This window comes from Artemia sp. Qi Xiang Cuo, chromosome 10 (genome assembly GCF_049724085.1).
Source record: "Artemia sp. Qi Xiang Cuo chromosome 10, ASM4972408v1, whole genome shotgun sequence".
Taxonomy (NCBI): Eukaryota; Metazoa; Arthropoda; class Branchiopoda; order Anostraca; family Artemiidae; genus Artemia; species Artemia sp. Qi Xiang Cuo.
The window spans coordinates 43,695,681-43,718,281 of NC_142803.1; the positions used below are offsets into that span (position 1 = coordinate 43,695,681).

The 22,601-nt window shown below is 35.8% G+C and overlaps 1 protein-coding gene across 1 annotated transcript in view; it reads right to left on the bottom strand.

Annotated features, from left to right (window-relative positions):
- Obsc (Obscurin) overlaps positions 1 to 22,601 on the bottom strand; it is a 247,589-nt gene that overhangs the window by 147,729 nt on the left and 77,259 nt on the right. The window contains exons 10-15 of the mRNA XM_089096011.1: positions 22,058 to 22,242; positions 18,588 to 18,778; positions 17,734 to 17,892; positions 14,381 to 14,625; positions 11,118 to 11,419; positions 5,604 to 5,837 (exon numbers count right to left, since the gene is read on the bottom strand). Of these exons, the coding sequence (XP_088952137.1) occupies positions 5,604 to 5,837; positions 11,118 to 11,419; positions 14,381 to 14,625; positions 17,734 to 17,892; positions 18,588 to 18,778; positions 22,058 to 22,242 (1,316 nt within the window). The remainder of the gene's footprint in view (positions 1 to 5,603; positions 5,838 to 11,117; positions 11,420 to 14,380; positions 14,626 to 17,733; positions 17,893 to 18,587; positions 18,779 to 22,057; positions 22,243 to 22,601) is intronic.

The following is a 22,601-nucleotide window of genomic DNA, read 5'->3' on the forward strand; positions in this document are numbered from 1 at the left end:
GAGTCAAACGAATGCAACCCTAATTCTAAGTCAGACGCTGTGCCACCAGAACCACGCCTCTAATAGTCCAATTTGATGTATTAGTGCCTGTACCTTAATTGCGTAGCTTATTAAAGAATTTTTACTCTCTGATACTTAAATTTTGTCAATTTTATCCAACGTATCCGACAAAAGATGTCGATAAAGAATTTATTTACTCTGACATTTAGATTTTGCCAATGTTATCCTACCTATCCGACAAAAGATTTTGATAAAGAATTTATTCAATCTGTTACTTAGATTTTGTCAATTTCATCCGACGTATCCGACAAAATAGGTCAATAAAGAATTTACTCAATTTTATACTTAGATTTTGTCAATTTTATCCGACGTATCCGACAAAATACATTGATGAAGAATATGTTTACTCTGATACTTTGATTTGTCAATGTTATCTGACGTATCCGACAAAAGATGTTGATAAAGAATTTATTTACTCTGATACTTAGACTTTGTCAATGTTATCCGATGCAATTGACAAAAGGTGTTTGTTGACAAAAGAATTTATTCACTCTGATACTTAGATTTTGTCAATGTTATCCGATGTATCCCACAAATGATGTTGATAAAGAATATAGATAAAGAATTTATTCACTCTGCTACTTAGATTTTGTCAATGTTATCCAACATATCCGACAAAAGATGCCGATAAAGAATTTATTCACTCTGATACTTAGATTTTGTAAATTTTATCCAACATATCCGACAAAAGATGTTAATAAAGCATTTATTCACTCTTATACTTAGATTTTGTCAATGTTATCCGACGTATCCAACAAATGATGTTGATAAAGAATTTATTCACTCTGATACTTAGATTTTGTCAATGTTACTGACGTACCCGACAAATGATGTTGATAAAGAATATTGATAAGGAATTTATTTACTCTGATACTTAAATTTTGTGAATGTTTTCCGATGTATCCAACAAAAGATGTTGATTTCTAAGTCCAAAAATCCTAAGTTTCAACACAATATTGAGTCCAAAAAAATTTTAAATTCAGAAAATCTTAAGTCCGTAAACTTTGAGTCCCAAACATTCTGAGTCTAGAAAAATTCTAAGTCCAAAATAATTATACAAGTCCAAAAAATTCTGAGTCGAAAAAATTCTTAGTTCAAAAAATTCCAAGTGAAAAAAAATTCTGTGTTCTAAAATTCTGAGTCCAAAAAATTCTAAGTCCAAAACATTATAAGTCGAAAAATCATAAGTCCAAAAAAGGGAGGCAAAAGTTGGGAGAGGGGCATTAGGGTCCTTGGAAGTTTAGGGTCCTTGGTGGTACGGATATGGATGTTCATGGGGTGTCATATCATTGCCTAAAATGTATTCGACTTTATTAATTTTGACTTTATGCATATTCCCAATACTATGTAATCCTTTTCAAAAGGTATTGGCTGGCAGTCTGCATCCCCTCAGATTTCACTCTCTTCGGATATTTAAAAAAATTGTTGTCAAGACATCCTTCCCAAACAAATATGCATCTCTTAGGGAGTCACCACTCCCTCACAATTAGGCTTAGTTTGTAAACGATTAAAATTTCAACTCTTTACCAGTTTCATTCAATCCAAATAAAAGAACTTAGTCATTTTATTGTCATTTGGATTATTCTTGATGTTCATGCCCATGCAAGAATTATGCGACAAAATTGACAGGATTCTAGCACCTCTGTAAGTAGGTCAAATTTCTGAAGTAACATAATATATAGGGATGTGTTCAAGTATAAGAAGAAACCGAAGAAAAGATGGATATCACAAGAAACTTGGAAACTAATCGACGAGCGCAATGACTTGAGACAGCAAATTTTCTCTGCTGGCGGCGACAGACCTTCGATCTTCGCAAATGTCCTATATAGAATAAAAGACAAAGAAATCAAGAAGTCAGCAAAAGCTCACAAGCGGAGATGTGTAGGAGAGAAGGATAGACTAGCAGAGGAAGCAGCTAGGAAAGGAGACTTCAAAGCAGTTTACTGGCTCACAAATAAAATACTAGGAAAGTTGCCCAGCAGATCGATCTAAGTCAAAGATGAGAGCGGAAATGTTCTCACCGAAACTGAGAAAATTGACGAGAGATGGGTATCCCACTTCAAAAAGGTTTTAAACAGACCGAGACCAACTGGCCGAGAAACCATCCCTTCTACGCCCTTTCTTAACCTTAAGATTGACGAAAACACCCAAACATCTGCGGAAGTACTTGTTGCAGTGAAGAAACTCAAGAATGGAAGATCACCTGGTGAAGACTGCATAACTTCGGAAATTATCAAGGCATCAATGAGGACATGCCTCTCAGTGTGGATAACACTGATTGCAACAGTCTGGCAGTTCGAAAAGGTACCTGGCGACTGGACCAAAGGGATAATTGTTAAGATATTTAAGAAAGGTGAACTGCGATAAGAAAGGTGAACTCTTAACTGCGATAACTGGCGAGGTATAAACCTAATATCAGTACCAAGTAAGGTTGTAGCGCTTGTAATACTCGAATGCCTAAAACAAGCACTCGATCCGTATCTGACAGAAGAGAAACATAGCTTCCGGACAGGTAGATCTTGTTCAGATCTCATATTCACACTCAGGACTCTGATAGAAGAAGCAAATGAGTGGTCCAACAAAATATACAGGCTCTTCATTGATTTTGAAAAGGCCTTCGATTCCGTGGACCCTGACACACTCTGGGAAATTCTACAGTATTATGATGTCCCCAAGAAAATAATAAGTTTGATCATGGCCTTTTATGAAAACACGGAATTTTGCATAAAGACAGAGAAGGGAACAACTAGACACTTCAAAATTATGTCAGGAGTGCAACAGGGATGCGTTTTATCACCCTTTTTGTTTGTAATTTTAATGGAATATGTTCTGAGAGAAGTGGCTGGCTTTGGAATAACAGTTGGAAATAAAATCCTCTCGAACTTTGACTTTGCGGATGATGTGGCACTTCTGGAAACGACAAAGCAGCGACTCCAGGAGCCCCTTAATAAAGTGAGCTTTAAAGCGGAGAAAGTTGGCCTAAACATCAACTTAGACAAGACTAAATCAATGTCAACATCAGGCTCGCCAGTCGAGCTCCTGCACAAAAATCGTAGAGTTGAACAAGTCTATGAATTTAAGCACCTCGGAAGCTGGGTATATTACACAGGAGAGGTGCAAAATGAGGTCAAGAGAAGAATTGGCATGGCAAACACTGCTTTCAACAAACTTAAGCCAGTATGGAAATCAAAGAAGTGTTTGCTTGCACTAAAGCTGAGACTTCTTAATAGCAACGTTTTGTCCGTGCTATTGTATGCCAGTGAGTGCTGGAAACTAGATATTGGGACAGAGAAAAGACTCACAGCTTTCAAAAATATGTGCTTGAGACGCGTGCTAAATATCAGTTGGCGTCAAAGAGTCAGCAACATTAAGGTCCACAGAAGAACTGGCCAGCTGCTTATTACTGAAGTGATTAAGAAGAAGATATGGAGCTATCTTGGTCACGTCCTTCGGATGTAGGCCTCAAGAATCCCGAACCAGGATCAAAAATGGCAGCTGCGTGAGCTTTGACAGAGGGGAAGACCGAGAAACACGCTCAGACGCACGTACGATCGTGATCTACGCAGTGCTCATACATCACTACAACCCCAGTGGGAGGATGTAGTTCAGCCAGTGCCAATACGTACCGTTTATTGAGGCTTCGTCGATGCCCTATGCGCCCCAGATGGCTCAGGAGAGCCTAAGTAACTAAGTAGCATAATCTATTCTTATGCTGTTCGCATGTAAAGATATACATGGTCGTAATAAATGACATTTTGGCATTAAACCAAGAGTGTGCCATATAAGGGTGTAAACTCTATAGCTGGACTCCCCTTACTACTACCAATACGCGTGATGTAAATACGTCTGATACCGAAACAGTGTGCAGCCCTTTCCCCAGGGACTATGGAGGGTCATGTCATCACCAAAACCAAAGATATTTGACCTTTGAACTATGTTGAACAAAATAGCTATCTAAAATTCGGGGGAAGGGGGCTTAAAGGGGTGGCTAGTAGCCCTCCAATCATTTTGTTCACTTAAAAAGAGCCCTTTCAAATTTAGTTTCCGTTCGAATGAGCTATTATAAATCTCTCTATGATGTTCTGGTCAACCCCTAGCCCTGGTAAGAAAAAAAAACGAAAAAAAGGTAGACAGATTAGTGCTAACCATGCAAAAACTTATTTTCCTTGTTGTTCAAGGAGGGAGACTGTAATTTCCTTATACAAGGTTTTCTACTAGGCTGATTCCAATAGCACAATTTTCATTTTCATCTGACACCATTTTCAGGCTTTTTTTGAAATCACCATAAATTTCTTTTCGCAATAAACTTTTTACTTTTAAGACGAATCGAAATAATAGCTACCATTCGTGAATCAGTTTCAGGTGGCAAATATTTTCACTGGATATTTTTCTCTAAACACGTTTTTGACTTTTGGTTACTATGGGCTGTGGTTCGCTACCGATGCGTACGATAACGATACGTCCGATGCCACGTACAGCCCTTCCCCAGGGACTATGGAGGGTCGTATCAACATCAAAACTATATTTATTGGACTTTTGAACTATGTTAAACAAAATGGCTATTTCGAAATTTTTATAGGACGACTTTGGGGGGGAGGAGGCCTTGAGGGGGGAGGGAGGTTACTAGTCACCCTCCAATGTTTCGGTCACTTGCGGAAGGCACTAGAAAATTGAATTACCGTTCAAATGAGCTATTGAACATCTCTCTACGATGTTCTGGTAACCTGCTAGGCCTGGTGAAAAAAAAAGGAGACAGATCAGTGCTACCGATGCAAAAAAGCGATTTTCTTTGTTGTTCAAGGAGGGGGACTGTAATTTCCCTGTACCAGGTTTCCGACCATGCTGATTCCAATGGTATACTATTCATTTTGATCTGACGCCATTTTCGAGGGGTTTCAGGTTTTTTTTCAAAATCACCGTAATTTCAATTTGTAATGAACTGTTACTTTTAAGACGAACCGAAATAACAGTTACCATTCCTGAATCAGTGTCCAATGGCAATTTTGTTATTCACTAGGACTTTTTTCCCAAAACGCGTTTTCTAACTTTTAGTTACTATGAGCTTTGATTCGCTCTTTGCTAGGTTGCAGCTACCGCTGCAACCATGATTCCCGTTTGTTTTGACTACTTTGATGGGTTTTTCCCAAGAAACAGAGCAAAAGGTAAGAGTATTAAATGGTATAAAAATGAAGTGCATTAAAATGAAAACTCTCAACTTGGATTTTGCAGAGGATATGAGAGTTCTAAGCACAAGGTATGTTTAGAGGTGACCCCCCCTCCTCCCAAAGAGAGAAATAAATACTCAGTCTTTTGACAACCGTAATAAAATTGAGGTAAAGAACCATATTTAAATTGTTTATTCTTTAGATACTCGACTCTAAATTGTCAAAGAGACGTAGTTTTCAATCCATATACATCCGAAATATCTCCAACGGAGATGCGGATAGCTTCTTTATCTTGAAGGTAACTATGCTTAAGAATCATCACCATGCCTCCAAAAGATTTTGTATGTTACTAGTTAAAAAACTCAACCATATACTTACTATTTCGGACAGTGAACCATTCCCCATCCGGACAATCGGACATCTCCACCATGTAGGTGACTGGCTCCCTTGGGCCAATTGGAATTGAAGGCTTCCAGCTAAGAGTCAAATAACGATCGGTCATCCCACTAATAATGGGGCGGTCTGCAAGCGGTAACGGAACACCAGTTTTACGCAAACGATCAAAGTCTGCATATTGATCGGTTAAAGGCCGTTTGGGTCGGCTTTCTAGAGCTAAGAAGAGAAAGAAAATTCAAAACAAAGACGAGACAAAACAGTAAAATGCAGTTTCTAAGTTAATTTTAGAGCACATGGCTGAAGTTTAAGGAAAGATACCAAGAAAAATCACGTGTGCAAATCCTCAACAAAGCAAGCATTATATAAATGCTGTTAGAAAGGGAGAGGGGCATGACTTTCCTCCAGTCGTCAATAAAGGACGGAGAAGTCCTGACAGTCGCCCATGCGAGTGAGGATTTGAGACATTAGTGTAGACCTTATACCAGTACTTTTCTGCAGGTCCTGCAGAATCAGATTTACACAAGCATTAAAAATCTGACGAGAGTAAAAAAAGGAAAAGATAAAAAATCTGTCTCGTGGAAACTCTCATATTTTTCAAAATAGTTCGTATCTCGAAATTGCTTTCCCATTTTCAGAAGGAAGGCACAGAATCCTTTCCCCCTTTAATGGTAGGCCTACTCTACAAGGGATGCAGGCTCAGAGTGTGAACCTAATATTTCTTTACATAGCTTTAAAATGTTTAAATATATACCTAACTTTTTCAACTAATGGGAAAGGTGTTGCATTAACATATGCGTAGATTAAACCAAACAGAGTTGATAAAAAAAATCACAAACATTGAGTCTGTTTAATATAGAAAAATTAGCCCCATTTCTTTCATCATTTTTGTTTCTTCGTTTATTTAAGGATATTTCTCAAACCTTAAGTCCGTATTCAGATTAGGTTTTCTTTACTCTTTTTATATTATTTTTTGGATGGAGAAGGGGTCTAGATTTGGTATTTTTAGACACAGATCAGTGTTCCACTTACCTGTGACACAAAATTTGTGTCAAATAATAGATCACATAACAGACACATAATTTGCCTCTCTAGCAATCTTTGTGTTCGAACAAAGGTAAAAGGCGAAGTTGCAAGCATCAGCAAAATAAAAATAAACATTTCTAAAAGTCGGGAAAATGAAAGGGGCAATAGTAACAAACAGAACAAACAATACAATCGACGGGGCTTTGATATTTTTTTCAGCCAATGTCTGACATACCTGAAAAAAAAATTCAGTAAATATAACCCTTTTCTAAATACGGAAAAATTAAGAAAAAATTAAACCAATTCTTTTGGAAATTTTATGCAAGTCTGTTTAATAGATGAATTTAATTAAACTGACATAGCAGTAAATCGTAAGAGAAGAGTGACGCCTGTTAGGGAAACCAAAATGAATGTATAAATATAAAGCATTAAATTGTTATAATGATTTTAAATAAGTAAAAATTATTAGGTTTGTAGATGAATATCAATAGCTATTATTTGAAAAACCCATGGATATCACGTACTTTTAGAAAACACAATGTCCAAAAAAGGTTTATTACCTTGATGAAAATAAATCACTTAATTCAACTCTTTAAAGAACCATAGAACGGAGACCTTCTATTAACATAAGTTTTGCCGTTACTTTTTTTAAGAGAGAATTGTATTTAACCAGTTTATGAAATACTAGGAATGCCAGTTATTCGTGGAGGCTGGGGGACAAAGCATCAAAAAGGAATTCTTAGGTAAATTTTTTTTAATTATCGTGCAAGATCGTTGATATCGACCCGAAGACAAAGTGACATTTGCCGTACAGCCTCCCTTTGTCTGAACGAATACATTCAGACTAAATGGTAAGAATGGTTGCTGAGAGAGAGAAAAACGGGGGATGAGGGGTGGGGAATTAATGGGGAAAATTTTGAGTTCAGAATCTGTTATAGAACTCATACAATTATCTTCATAGGGGGGAACGGGAATAAGAAGCATCCTTCTAAAATCAAGTTTTTCAGAAGCTTTTGAACAATTCCAAAATTAAACAATTCCCTATTATAGATTAAGTAAAAAAAAGTTTTTCAACTGGAAGCAAAGAGCAATATTAAAAGTTAAAACGAACAGAAATTATTACGTATACGAGGAGGGTTGTCCCCCCTCAACCACTCGCTCTTCACGCTAAGGTTTTTTAGTATTTTTAAAAAGCTTCTTATTGTTCTAATTAAACAACCCTAGTACGTTCATATACGTTCTTAAAGAATTGGGAAAAAATCAAACTTTAGCGTAAAGAGCGAGTTGTTGAGGAGGGGGCATCCGCGCTTCATATAATTAATAATTTCTGTTCGTTTTAAGTTTTAATGTTGCTCCGTACTTCCAGTTTAAAGACTCGTTTTTTTATTTAATTGATTAAAAAAACTTTTTCCACAAAATAAGTTTTTCATAAAAAAAAGTAAAAAACTCCGTTAAACCAAACATGAGCAAAAATAAAATCAAATAATCTACCAAGCGTGAAACTACCACAAATCAGCATCGATAAATAAATGAAACCCAAACGGACAGAAATTAAAATAAATAACCGAGTCAAACTCAAAACCAGCAGAAATTAACATGAGTAGGGCTCAAAACTCCTATGCCTTCCTAAAGCGAGAACATAATTTGTACTTTACTGAAAAAATATAAATGTTTTTACTTTTACAACTTTAACAAATCAAATAATATTAACATTTAGATTAATAAATATCAGTATAGCCTATGTATATTAAGCTGACAATGCACATTCATTTGTATTTTTTTCAGTGAAGTGCAAATTATGTTCTCGCCTTGGGAAGGCATAGGGGTTTTGAGCCCTACAATTTAAACAACTTTCGAGAAAGCCATTTAGCCAAAAAAAGTAAAATTAATATGCAAGTTTCGCTTTAATTATTCATGTACGGTGAGCCAAAATCAAAACCTGCATTAATTTTAAAATGTTCAGAAACTAAATAAAAAAAACAAGTTTTTTTAACTGAAAGTAAAAAGCGACATTAAAACTCAAAACGAACAGAAATGATTCCGTATATGAAAGGGGCTGTCCCCTCCTCAACGCCTCGCTCTTTACGCTAAAGTTTGACTCTTTCTCACGACTCTGTTTTTTAGAACAATAAAAAACTTTAGCGTAAAGAGCCAGGCGTTGAGGAGGGGACAGCCCCTTTCATATAGCCTACGGAATAATTTCTGTTCGTTTTAAGTTTTAATGTCACTCCTTGCTTTCAGTTAAAAAAAAACTTGTTCTTTTTATTTAGTTTCATTTAGGAACTCTGGCAAATTCCCCCAACGTAAAATTTACCCTGAAAAATTTGCCCCCTGGAAACTTCCCTCCCCATTGAAAATTTTCCTGGTGGGAAATCCCCCAGAAAAAAATTCACACCCCGCCCCTTCTCACCCAAAAAGATGTGTGCACACTTCACAAAAACAAATGCTATTCGTAAACGATGGGCAAATTTCATAACATAAAGACCTTTTCCCAGGGGCTGCGGGGGTTATGTTATCTCCAAAGGCATAGTTATTTGGTCTTTAAACCATGCTGAACAAAATGGCTATCTCAAAATTCTGATTGGACGGTTTTGGGTAAAAAAAAAGGGCGTGGGAATGAGCCTAGCTGCTCTCCAATCTTTTTTGTCACTTAAAAACGCTATTAGAACTTCTAATTTCCGCTTCAATGAGCCCTCTCTGGATATTTTAGGACCACGAGCTGTTTGATTTTGAGTATTAAAGGGAAGATTGCAGTCACATGGCTACCTATACAGGCGATAGAAGGATCTAGGCTATCCTCCCAAAATCCGGGGTGGTCCAAAACAGCCTTAGCCCCTTGAGAAATTAGAGAACAGTAGCTTGAAAAGACAGAATACTTATTGAAACAAACTATTTACTCTTCTGCCCTTTCTAAGCACTAATAAAAGATTTAGCTTTGATAAACTACTAGCTTTCTTGATTTTTGACAGCGTAGAAAAATTGCTGGTCCAAATTGGACTAAAATGTCAAAAGTTTAAAAGTAATAAGACTAACCCTCTATGTAAAATTTCAACAAGCCTTAATAAAAATAAACACGATAAATACCACAGTAATATTTCTAAGGACCAAGCCTACCGAAAGGGGATAATGTGTGCCCAATAAAACTGGTATATTTTCGTGCAAGACTTTTGAAACCTTAAGCAGATGGGCTTAATCATAAATGTTGTTTGCTCTATGAGAATTGGCAATCTAAAACGGATAATTTTTTTTTCCAAATGAAAATAAAGAGAAAGGTTAAAACTTCAAATCAGCAGGTATTCTCCCACACATGCAGGGTGGGTGATTGTATTCTTAAATTTCCATGTTTAACACTTAAGATCAACCTGTGCTTTGCTAAAAGTAAGCTAGAATACCAAAAATATAGAAAATCGGTAATTAAAAGTTTTATATAAGGATTGCTAGTCAAAATTTCAACTCAGAATTTTACTGCGCAAAGCAAATAAGTATATTATCTGATCATTGTAAAAAAAATTGAATTACAGAATAAAGAGGAGGGATGAGCTCCCTCATAATTAGGATAATACCTGCTCGCTGTAAGTTTTGACGTTGCTCTTTACTTTCATATGAGAATAACTTGTTGTTTTTGTTCCTTCTTTTTAACTTAGAGCCTACATAAATTCATGACTTCGATTTTTGTTTTTATAAATGTCAAGATACACTGAAAAGGGTAAATCTGAAGGCCATCAACTTCTGGCCTTCTATTCTTTGTGAACATATGATGTAGGTTATTTTCTACGCCGTGTTCTTTGTGATCCTGTGAATTTTTTGCAACGTATAGCAAATTTAGTCCTATTACTCAACCTGAAATTTTTACTGTAATATTCATTAGTGATACCATAAAACAAAGGGGAGTAGACGATGCTGCTATATGATAGCTTTGAACCTTGTCACAATGGTAGGTCAAGGTATCATCATTTCTAACTTTGCTTTTACGGACCCCTCTCGAGCTTGCTCTGGGAATCAGGGAAATACCTGTTTACACCTTTAACATGCCTTAAATTTTATATCACACATATGGGTTTTCTTACTGGTATTTATTTTTAAACTTTCCAAGAGATAAAAGACAGATTGTCGGGTAGCCCAGTAAAGCTGATTTAAGAAATTTAAATCAGCTCACAGGATGAAAATCGGTAAAGGTAGCTTAATCCTGATCCCCCGAAAAAGTGGTGGTAGCTCACTGATAGGGTCTGGGGCCGATGCTAAGTGGCAATAAGAAGTTCTTAGAACCCCCCAAGGAACAACTACCAGTCTGAGTGTAATGGACCAGGGCCAATCGCAGCAGTACCTATACTACATTTTTTCCTGAAATAAGCATACAACTGAGCTTGAGCTCATATAGGTCCTTCGTTTTGAATCTTTAGTTTCCTTAGAGCTTAATAACATGAAATTAAGGAAAAAATTAAGAAAAGGGAAATAAGGATAATATGTACTTACAATCATAGCACAAATCAGCTTCACACGTAGCATCCCCATGAGGATTGCAAACCCTCAATTTATAACGCCCCACATCACCCTCGTGCACATGCTTGATTGTGAGTCGGATAAGGCCATTGGCTTCTTTTGCAATTTTTATTCTTTCACTTGGGAATAGAAGAGTACCGTTACGATAGAATTCAAAGTCGGGCTCTGGGAAACCTGTCGCACAAGCAGTAAATTTTGCAGTCATTCCTTCGTAAACTTCACAATCGCCTATACGTTTCATGAAAGCAGGTGCCTCTGCCCTTTCTTGTTTCTCACTGCAATTAAAACTCATGATGAGTGTTACCAAAGGGCAAAAAAAAAAGAATATGGGCAATAAAGAAATTTAAAATGTCACTTGATCGATAGCAGACCTCTCATAAATCGTAAGGATCAAAAATTGACCATGTGGGGCATTAGTCCTCCAATTTTGAATGTAATTTTTAAGCCTGTTTTGAAGTATAGCAAAACAATGGTTGGCAAAATACTATTTTCTTCTAACGGTTCTTCTTTTCTTCAAACCTATGGTTACTATGTAAAACCTTAGGCTATAGTGTTACGGTGGTTGTAACATTTTCAGAAGTTTTTCAAAAAATGAAAGTAGTGTCATTTTTTTCTTGCTTCATTAAATAGTAATATTACCAAAATGCCTAACTCCGAAGTTGGACTTTTTAGGGATTTTGTAATGTTGTCTTCGTGCGAAACATATAATTTTCTTTTCGAGACCTCAGATAAAACAAAATAGATATCTGTTATGAAGTTTAGTAGACAATTGCGCAAAAATCAACCTGTAAATCCATATCCTAGCTGTTTCTACGAAATTTTCGACTTTAATCGAATATCCTGAACTCTTGAATGAAGATATGCTTTGAGTCACAAAAAAAAACGCTGGAAGAGGTTCAGTAACAATCCAAATTATAGGAAGAAGAAGGGAGGGGGGGGGGCATTACTTCACAATTTAGTCATGTGCCCGTTCACCCTAAAAGGTTGTCATATCTCAACCAAACTTGATGGCAAGTACATGATAGTGTCCTTGATGTGTCTTTAGATTGTCATGATGCATTCTGAACTCTATGGGGGAGATCAACAGAATTCCTGGAATTGCGTAAAACTGAAATATACTAGAAGGCATTGTGGCATTTCAACAACACTTGGTGGAAGATAAGAGCTACTGTTCTAGTTATGCATCCTGAGAACCAAAATATATCCCCATATCATGGGGGATGACAGTGTGAAGGCTCGTAAGTTCTTTTCAATGCGATATTGAACAGTAGGCTATTGTCACATATCAGCCAAACTTGGTGAAAAGTATTATTAAATATCCTAGTTATTTAGTATATAAAGTATATAAGTATCCTAGTTTATAAAGTTGTTGAGTAAAATAGAGAAATAGACTAGAACTAATGAGTTGAGATTCAACAACACCAAATAACAATTTGTAGTTTATGGCAGAAACTCATGGATTTATGAACTAAGCGGTATACAGCAGAGTTGCAGGAATGTTTGAGCTATCAGAAAGTTAACGAATTTTTTCAACTGATGTGATATGGTGATGTGATATTCCTTTAATATTAAATCATACCTTTTTTACTGTTCCAGTCTCTGGTCGAGCCCATTCCCAGCACAATTGCTTCTATTTCATGCAATTCTCAATTCAGACATCAGGGTTAATTGTGGCGACATAAAAGGTGTATCGGTTAGACAGAGATATTTCCAGTGACAAATTCTTCCCTCGAATGGAGTAGCAAAGCTAAATCACCTTTTTATGTTTAAATATCAGTGCGGATAAATGTCACAATACTTTAGTGTGTGTTAGTGAATATATTATTTCTCAGCATTTTTTTTCTCTCTCGAGTGATTTTTAATTTTGGGTAGCAGGGGAACTGTTTTTATAGGGCATGGCAGTGAAAGAGCGTTTTTTTTTATGCGTCACACTAAGTTGGGTGAGGGCGAGGCGCGGTATTTTCTTTAATTATTCAAGTTAAGGAACTTTATCTAAACAAGTAAAGAGGCATTTGACAAGTATTAGTTCATTTGTTCTCCGGCCTTTTTTTTCTGTCTTTTTTTGCTGACTGACAGGGATATAACTATTGAAAGTTTTTTGTAAATGTGTTTAGCCTAAGCAAGTTAGCTTCTGTCAGTCGGTGTATTTGTATGTTTATTGTAAATAAAACCCTTATTAATCCAAAATTTAAAACGTAAAGCTTCGAAAAAGCATGATTCTGTAAGCAACAAAAGGCATATTATGCCAGCAGTCAGTGGTAAATAAAAAGAGGTAACTGTTGCTTCCGTAGCAAAAAAGGAAAATCAGTTAGAAAAACTTATTTTCTAAACTTCCATCTTTTCTAACTTCAAAACGTGATGCCCTAAATATTTTCTTTCGTTTAAGGAAATCCTCACAACATTTAAAAATAGTGTTTCGACGCTTGATATTACGAGTATTTCAAAAAGATAGCAAATAAATACTTACTACATTATTGTTAGTGAGTTTTTGGGCTGCTTAAGCAGATTTTTCCTTATGAATATCTTTCAAAGTTGGTTTTAAACGAAAAATATAATAAACTTTGAAAGTGAATACAGAGCTAAAGTAGGTAGCCATTTCTTTATTCCTGACTTTTACTAGGATAACTGGGAAACTGTTCTCCTTTTTGAGAAAGTACCCCTTTTTTTCACCAGAACTAATATGGGTCTTACTGAAATAGATTGAAAGAGCAAGAGCATCTCTTTCATTCGATTTACATGTTTGATGCTCTTAATAGTAAACTTTATGTCACCTCAGTTTTCTCAAATATTTCTGAAGCGTTCGACTGTGTTAACATGATATATTAAAGAATAAAACCATTAGCGCCATTGTAAGGTGCTAAGTATTGAACTTGATTCGGTCTTCTCTTAACACAGTGTTGGTAACATGTCAGACATCAAAGTTTCGGGAAGTTTTACATTGGGAGCTAAAGGCCTCCACTTTTTCCATCGTTTTTTTCTTTATATTAATAATCTGGGAGGTGTGTGGCTAGGGAGTTATTGCGTGAAGATTCTTGGATGAATGGCACTTGGGTGGGGAGTTGAGGGAGAACCCTGTCATTTTTCTTATCTCTATTATTACCATCAAGAGTATCCATACTCTGTTTTGTAACATTCAGTTATAAAAAATCGTATTTAGTTAGATAGTTTCAATATTTTAGTCTTGAAAGGAAATTCTTGAAAATAGCAAAAAAGCCAAACAAAATTAAATTACTCACATCTTGTCAACAACCTCTAGACTCCCATCACATTGAGCTTGACCATCAATATTCCTGGCATGGCAAGAATAAGCACCAGCATCTTCAGGTGTGACGTCACATACAAAAAGTACAGCTAAATCCCCATCCCTCTTTATATGATACTTCTCAGAGTCTGTTAAAGGCTGGCTGTCCCTATACCAAGTTACGTCTGGTCTTGGTACACCTGTGACCTTACAGAGAAATCTTGCATCGAACGAAGGAAGCTTAAAAATGAGAATAGAAAAGCTGATAAAAGTTTGATAATTGGTCAAAGGAAACTGCAAAAACATAGGGAGTCCTTCCTAGTTCGGACTTCAGAATGAGTTATGTGAAGCTACTGGGCCCCTACCCTGGTAATGATAGATTTCTCTTTATTTATTTTTTTTTAATTTAGGGGATTTATTTAATTTGAATAATTAGACTGACTATAAAACAAAAACACACAACAGGTGCACACACGCATAAAAGACACACAAGCGCGTTTTATATCGAATGCTTGAATAATAGCGGGGAAATTTAATGACATAGTTGGCTATTTTATTGATAAAAACCGATTTCATATGTTATGATAGACAGCCGCAAGGCTGTATGCAGGGTTTAGTCCATTTTCTGTTGCCCTTGTAAAATAAAAATAGGTATTCCCAAGGATTCTGAGGAAATACCCTATTTTTTTGAAGGTCCATTTTCAGAACAAAAAAAAAAAAAAATATGTCCAGAACAAACATTGAAATTGTACAGAACTACAGAAAAATTGAATTGGGATTCATCAAGTAGCTAGCTTTTTCGATGTACATAAAGACTGAGATATTTGGGAATGAAAAGTCACGGCTGCAGTCACGGCAGTTGCAGCTGTACCCTCCTAAAAGGTAGACTATCATTTGTGCTTTAATAAAAACAAAATATATATTTTAAATATAATTGCTCATTTTTTAATTGAAGTAGTTCTATTCTGGTTTAACCGAAGGAATATTTCAATATTTGTATAGAATATTGAATATTTGTATTTCAACATTTTGTCCAAGAACTAAAATCCTGTAATGCAGCTTAACTTTAAGTTAAAAGTTGGATATTCAGTGAAGATTTAAAAACCGTTTTGTACAACAATTTTATTAACATTTTCCTTTGAAATTCTGGGGGAAAGGGTGGGGGCAATCATTAAGATTGAAAATGTGAATAGTTTTTGGTCTGTATGAAACTGAATCTATCCTGAATCAGATCCTGTATATAAGTTTTTATTAGATGTATCTTTATTCATCATTTTATTAAACTAATCTTTTATTTTCTGATGTTATCTGTGGAGAAAAAAGTTTCTTGTCCTTTTTTCAGTGGGATTGTGCCCCCACCCTTCGATTCTTTTGTATATAAGGGTCTTCTTATCCCATGGCCTTACAAATCCAAGTCTCAAACCGACCAGAAACAAACAAATTATCCCGGTATCTAAATTTCTTCTAAATTTCAAATATTTTAGGACCAAGAATCCCTGAATGTCTAAAAATAATTATAATATCAAGTTTCGGTACAATTTTCGGTCCCGTTTACTGGGGCCCAGTGTCCCTGTCCAAAAACTTTATTTTCTACATTGGGCCCCCCTAGGTCAAGAGACTTAATAACGGAGTTTGGAAGCCTTTCGAAAAATTGGCCCCTTTTAGGGTCTTTTTTGCTAAAGCAAAACTTCTTTCGCTCTATTCTGCTTTGGTTTCCTCTTAACCCTGGGACTTACAGACGTAAGGTTCAAGCCGTTGGGGGAAAATGTTCTGCTATTTTTGGGCCGTACTTTTAGGTGAATTTTTTTTTTATATTTTCAAATGCATTAGGGTCCTCTTCACCCAAGTACTGAAGGACATAAGTTAAAATCCGATCGGGAAAGTTTCTCTGGGTCCCGTTTTTGGGGATCCCATAGCCTAGACCTAATTTTGTTTGCATATTGGGGATTCCCAGGCCAGGAGACTTCGAGTTATAAGTTCAAACCAGTCAGAGCCCACAAGTTTTGTATTTAATGTCAGACCCATCTAACACATTCTTCCCTTGTTATAAGGTATGAGGTCTCCTTGGGTCTGAGAAGGATCTCTGAAAGTTTCAAGTTGTTCGAAAATATTCATGAAAATCTTGGCAACCGATTACACTTGCCAGTGGATAAAACTGAGAGAAGAGTGGTCTCCCCCCCCCCTCACTTCCCATTTGTAAGCTAGCTTTAAGCTTTCTAAGAAGAAAAATCACCATATTAAATTGATCTCGTCCAAAAGTGAGTTTTCATCAATTAGCCATGTTCCACTTTATTATTGGCACCAGCTTAATGGTAAACGCTATTTATATTTCCAAAGGTTGTAGAAACTTTGGCAATGGCAATTTTGTTAGCAAGTTTTATGGCAAAAATGTTCAACAGCTCATGCTGCATTAATTCCGTTGAGATTTAAGGGAATCCACAAAGATTAGTACCCATGTATAATGCTAGGTTGGCACTAGGTCGAGGATGACCAAAGGCTATTCCTTGGTTTTTATGAAATATATACAAAAAAACAAAAAAAAAAACCAATGCCTGGACACTAAAACGCTATTCATGATAATTTTCAGCAACTATTTGTGGGATCCATTCTTAATACCTCAAAGTTAGTTTCGATAGAAACTAACCCAGAAAGACCTTATTTTAGTAAAAATCTGGTTTAATAATAATAATGGGTGACCAAAGGCTATTCCTGGATTTTTATGAAGAAAAACACATTACATAAACACTAAAACTGTACCTATGAATTATTTTTAGAAACTATTCAAGGGTTCAATTTTAACACTTCAAGGATAGTTTTTACGGATGTCTATGCAGGAAGACCTTATTTTAGTACAAATCTGATCCACTAATTATAGCGGATGACCAAACGCCTTCCCTTGCTGTTTAAGATGACAAAAAGAAATTCAGCAACAGAAATAGAAGAGGTTTGAAACTACTTGGCCGCTAATCTAAAACGCGACCTATGAATTATTTTGAACATCTACTCATGGGTGAAATCTTTAACACTTCAAAATTAAATTTTAACCACCAAATCCAGGTCACTCTATTTTCTCTGCCTATTTTTTGCGCTTCCTTTTCCATCTTATTTGTTTTGACTAGTTCTGTTCTTACAACAAAAGATCTGGGCAGCAGAAAACATCAAATAGAAGCAGATAAAACTAGAAATGACGAAAAAAGTAGAAAAAATTATGTATATGCACTGAAAAAAAAATTATGGAATGAAACTATGCAAAGTCTGTGAAGACTTTTCTAATACTTCCTCCTAACACGTATGGAAAACTGGGCAGTGTGAATTTGTTCTTGTATTTTCAATTTTTACAACTCTCACCTGTTGAACGTTAGAGAATCTTTGAGCAAAATCAGGAGCCTGGTAAATCTTTCGGACTTGAACATTTGCGGAGCAGGACTCCTTTCCAAGAGGACTCGTCAAAATAGCCTCATAGCGTCCAGCGTCTCCGGTAGACAAAACTGGAATCTCTAGTGTCATCTAAAGAGATAAAAAAGAAAACAATAATCTAACTATTTAAATAACACAGAAAACTGGCAAGAGCCTTAACTTTGATGACTTAGCCTAGAGTTTTACAATGCAATTCAAATACTTCTAATACACTAGCCTCATAAAACCTATGATTAGGTTTTAAATTGAAATATTCCTATTTAATTTCATTTGAAAGAAAAATTATTGAATCAAAGAACAAGAACATAGAACATTTCGTTTCGGATCTCAAAAGAACATTTCATGATTATTCTGCAGACAAGTTCGAAGTGAAGGAATCTTATTAGTATTAGGATTACAAACTCGATTTAGAATTTGTATCACAACTTAAAATCTTCTGTTTTATAGAGAGAAACAACTGGGTTTCCAGAGTTCATATTACGGTTGATATGTTCTTCATTTCGAGCAATACTAGGTGAGACCTCAATGTTACCTGATAAATCAACCCATTATTTTATATGCTCTGTTTTATTGCATTATATTTTTTTAAAGAAGCACAAACCTTTTGTGTTTTATTGTAGACTTATCTTTTGACCTATTGCCTTGGAGGAACACAATTTGGAAAAAAAAAACTATTTTCATGTCAAAATTCCAAAAACTTGTATCATTTAGCCGTCATCACAAAAGCCCTTGTGGTGATCATTATCAATAATAATACTGAACTTGAAATCCAAACAATAAAGTACCTTATCTCCATCATAAGAGACAATTCCTTTGTTTGCTGGAATCGGCTGATCGTCTTTTAGCCAGGAAGTCTGTGGTACAGGGTTGCCGGCAACACTGCAAGAAAGTCGGAGCCCAGAACCTTCTTCAACATACTGATCTTTAAGTGGTGACACAAAAAAAGGTGCTAACTCGGGGCCATCACGAAGTCCACCTGAAATGAAGTAAAGTGGTAAAAGATTTTTTAATTTGTGAGAATGTCTTAGAAAACTTAATTTTTCCCAATGCTCCGTTAAAAATCGCTTAGAAAGTGCAGAACTTTTTTGAATGTATAGGTACAAAAAAAAAGAGAAGCCGCAGTCTTTCTGTCTTTTCTTCCATTGAATAATAAGTTAAGCATAGCTAGTAACTTGGAATTTTGTATAAGCTTACTGAACCCATTAGAAAAAAGAAGAGTAGTCTAAAAGACGATCCAAGTTTCAAAAAATACCACTGAAAAAAGGGAGCTCGAATTTACATGATTTATAGCCTACTCCATTACTTGCTTTCTTACCTTTTTGCGTGCTGATCAAAGGTCCGCGTAGCGCAGGTACGGAACTCTATATTCTCTGTCTTTGACCGGAATTTTGTTGTTTTTTTAAGGGCTACGCTTTGGGTTGAGGGCAGCTTGAGGTTTGTTTTTTGTATTGAGGGTAATTAATCTGACAATTTTAGTGTGAGGGTAATTAAAATGACGAGTTTTAGTCAACGGGTTGAAATAATTCAAGAGCTGACGGAGTGGATAGCATACAACTAACTGTAAAGCTAGATTCACCGCGGGTAATGGCAAGAAAAGCCGACCATGAAGGCTTTTTGCAACTTTCTCTGTTTACTCCAAGCATCAGCTCGGGCTATTAGACCTCGTATGATGTAATTTTTGTTTTCTTTCTTTTTCAGTTAGAATTTGTAGGATTTTATGGTATGCAGCAATGCCTATAGCTCTTAAATTTCCCAAGAAACTTTATGTCTCTAACCTATCAAGTTAATTTACCTTTTCATTACCTTTTTTTCAGTTTTCGAAATGGACAAATAAAAAACCATAAATGGAACTAAAACCTTCTACAGCTGATGCAAGGCAGGAGTCCATCCAAACACTATTGGCCTCTCTCTGTCTTATGGTGTCATCTACTACCTCTGATGCTCGACGTTCGACCTTTCTTTCTTAGTTGACCCCGTTGTGACTATATCTACAAGTGTTATTAACGTAATGGCGTTAATATCTATAACGGGTAAAGATTACGGCTCATGATTGTACATCGGCTATTTTCATACGATATCAGACGGATTGGTAAAAACCAATCAGAAACCAAGCATATTGCTTGGTTTTTCTGAAACAAATCCGTATGCTAATGTTGACCGTATGACGAAACTCAGTTGCTCTTTTCTATATCTCTTTACCCCCATCAACAAGAGGGGAGACTAGAAACTCAATGTCACTTAGTGATAGGGTTTTGGATCAAAAAGTAGTTCTTTTAATCATCTAGTATTTCGATTCCAGAGAATTCTAATGCCCAAATTTCTGCTTCAATCGCAGTTGAAGCAGGAGGGATTAATCCCCCCGTCAATTCAAACAACTTCTGGAAGTTGCTTCTTTGATTTCAGTAATGGCCTTTCTAACTTGAACATTTGCAGAGTAGGACTCCCTCCCATGAAGATGGGCCAGAATATTGTCATCGCTTCCACCCTCTCTAATAGACAGCATGGGAATTCTGTCTTTTATTGGACAACTTTCCTTTTCCCTAGTCAATATTTGCCCCTTCGACTGCGCCTCCTGCGTTCTGCTTCAACAAAAATCCCCCTTCTTGTCCCAACAAATTTTCCGCTGAAAGATATAGAAAAACTTTCATCCCTGTTTAATATTCCTTTTGCAAATTTTGAGCTTTCTATTTCTTGGTCGTAAAACTAAATTGTCCTCGTGTTTTTAAGTTTTTTATTCCCTTCTCAATTTACCAGTTTTAACTGTTTGACATTTTTACTGATTGACACTGACCTTTCAATTTTACGAGTTTAAATTGTTTTTACATTTTACTGATGCACATTGACCTTTTTATATCTTTTCTATTTTGATTTCCCCGATCAACCATTATTTACTTATTTGTTGTTTGTTTTGTTTCTTTTTTGTTTAATGACGCTAAAATGTGAATTCGGCCCATTTGGGCTTGTGATAACCGGTTTTCAGCAATAAATCTTATCTTTTCTTATATATACAACAAAAAAGAAAGCCGCGTCTCTACTATAAAATAATACCCAAAACTGGGAAAATCCAGAGCTTAACTGTGTGCATTGTGGGTGCCAGTCCCATAGTCTGTAGATAAATCATTGATGTTTTTTCTTTTCGTTATTTCACTGTACATGAAAGACGTTTTACCTGCAGATTTCCTAGTCCATATCCTGTCAACCACTGAAGTAACGACAACAGAAACAGAATACCTGGTCTATTGACATGGAATAATCCAACCGGTGAAATTTTAAGAAATGTTTGCTTAGCTTTGCTGGTTCAGAGACCGAGAGTCAGAAAACTTGGGGGATCTAAGAAAATATATGGAGAAAAAAAATCAGTTGAGTATTCATCTTAACAACTGAATTAGCAGTCGAACGGATGATGAATTCTGCAGTAGTAGCAGAATCTGTCTGGACATCTATTCCAGCTGCTTCAGGTTTCAGGCTATTTTTCAAAATTTTGATAAATTTGTTTTCAAAACGAGATTTTACTATTAAAACTAATTGTAATAACAATTACCATTCTTGAATCAGATACAAATGGCAATTTTTCGTCACTAGATAGTTTTATAAAGCGTGGTTTAAAATTTTTGGTTACCATGGAGAGTAGGTCGTTCTTTACTAGGTTGCCCTTATGGCCAGCAACCATCATTCAAGTTTTCTCGAGTTGCCAATGTGATAGCAAAAACCTTACCTTTACCAGCTCTTTGCTGATCAAAAGCTTACAGGGTCTTTTCGCGTCAGATATGGTAAGTCAGAAGGTGTTTTATCAGAAAACGTAAATTTTACTGGATAATGGAAATATTTTTTTCAAGACATCAAAAACGTGCAAAAACTATTGTGATGTCAAAAGCTCCGCTTTCTAATTATTTCTATGAGTTAAAGAAATGAAAAGAAATTTTGAGTCAATGGAGATGTTGGGAAACAGATTAAATGAATCAATGGAGTATGTGGGGTCAAAGACCGCAGGCTACGATTCTCAGTTTGACAATGAATGTCATATAAAGCGTACTGTTTTAATATCATCAGCAATCTCCAAATTTGTTAACTTCATGAAAAAGATTCATATTTTACTAGGAAAAATCAATGGTTAAAACGAATATGCCATTTTTTGGGATTATCAAAGATTTTGCAAGGGTTGGAAAGCAAGGGGTCAATGTGAACTAAACAATGAGAACTGATGCTGACCTTGAACATGGTGGTTTTGAAAATCCTTCTAAAAAACTTGACTCACCGATTACCTCCATTGGGGCTTTACTTGTAGCTTTTCCTTCACTATTAGTGGCGGTAAGGACGTAATCTCCAGAATCATCTGGCTCCACTGCTCCAATTACAAGCTTTGCCCAGCCTTCAGTGTCTGGCTTATCGGAACTTTTGACACGAGATCCATCTATATTGACTGGTTCCCCGTTTCTTGTCCTGATAAAAGTAAAAGCTTGTTTACAGAAAATTAAACATGAGAGAAGACAAAGAAGGGTTTTTTGTGCTGTCTTAAAAGCTTTTGGTAATTCAAAAGCTGGTTCACCATGTCAACTGTTTATTGGAAGAGAAACTAATTTTGATGAAAACGAAAAAAAACTATTTACTTTTAAATTCATTGACACCAAACTCATCTAGTTACTATGGTTTGTAAAAGCAAAATTTACTGGCAAAATCTAGATTAGCCAAAATAATATTTTGAACTTGTTTAATTGCAGCTACATGAATTTTGGACACCAAAACTGAATTTTATTAGCATAGATTTAAAAATGAGCATCAAAAATTCAAGTCTAATATTT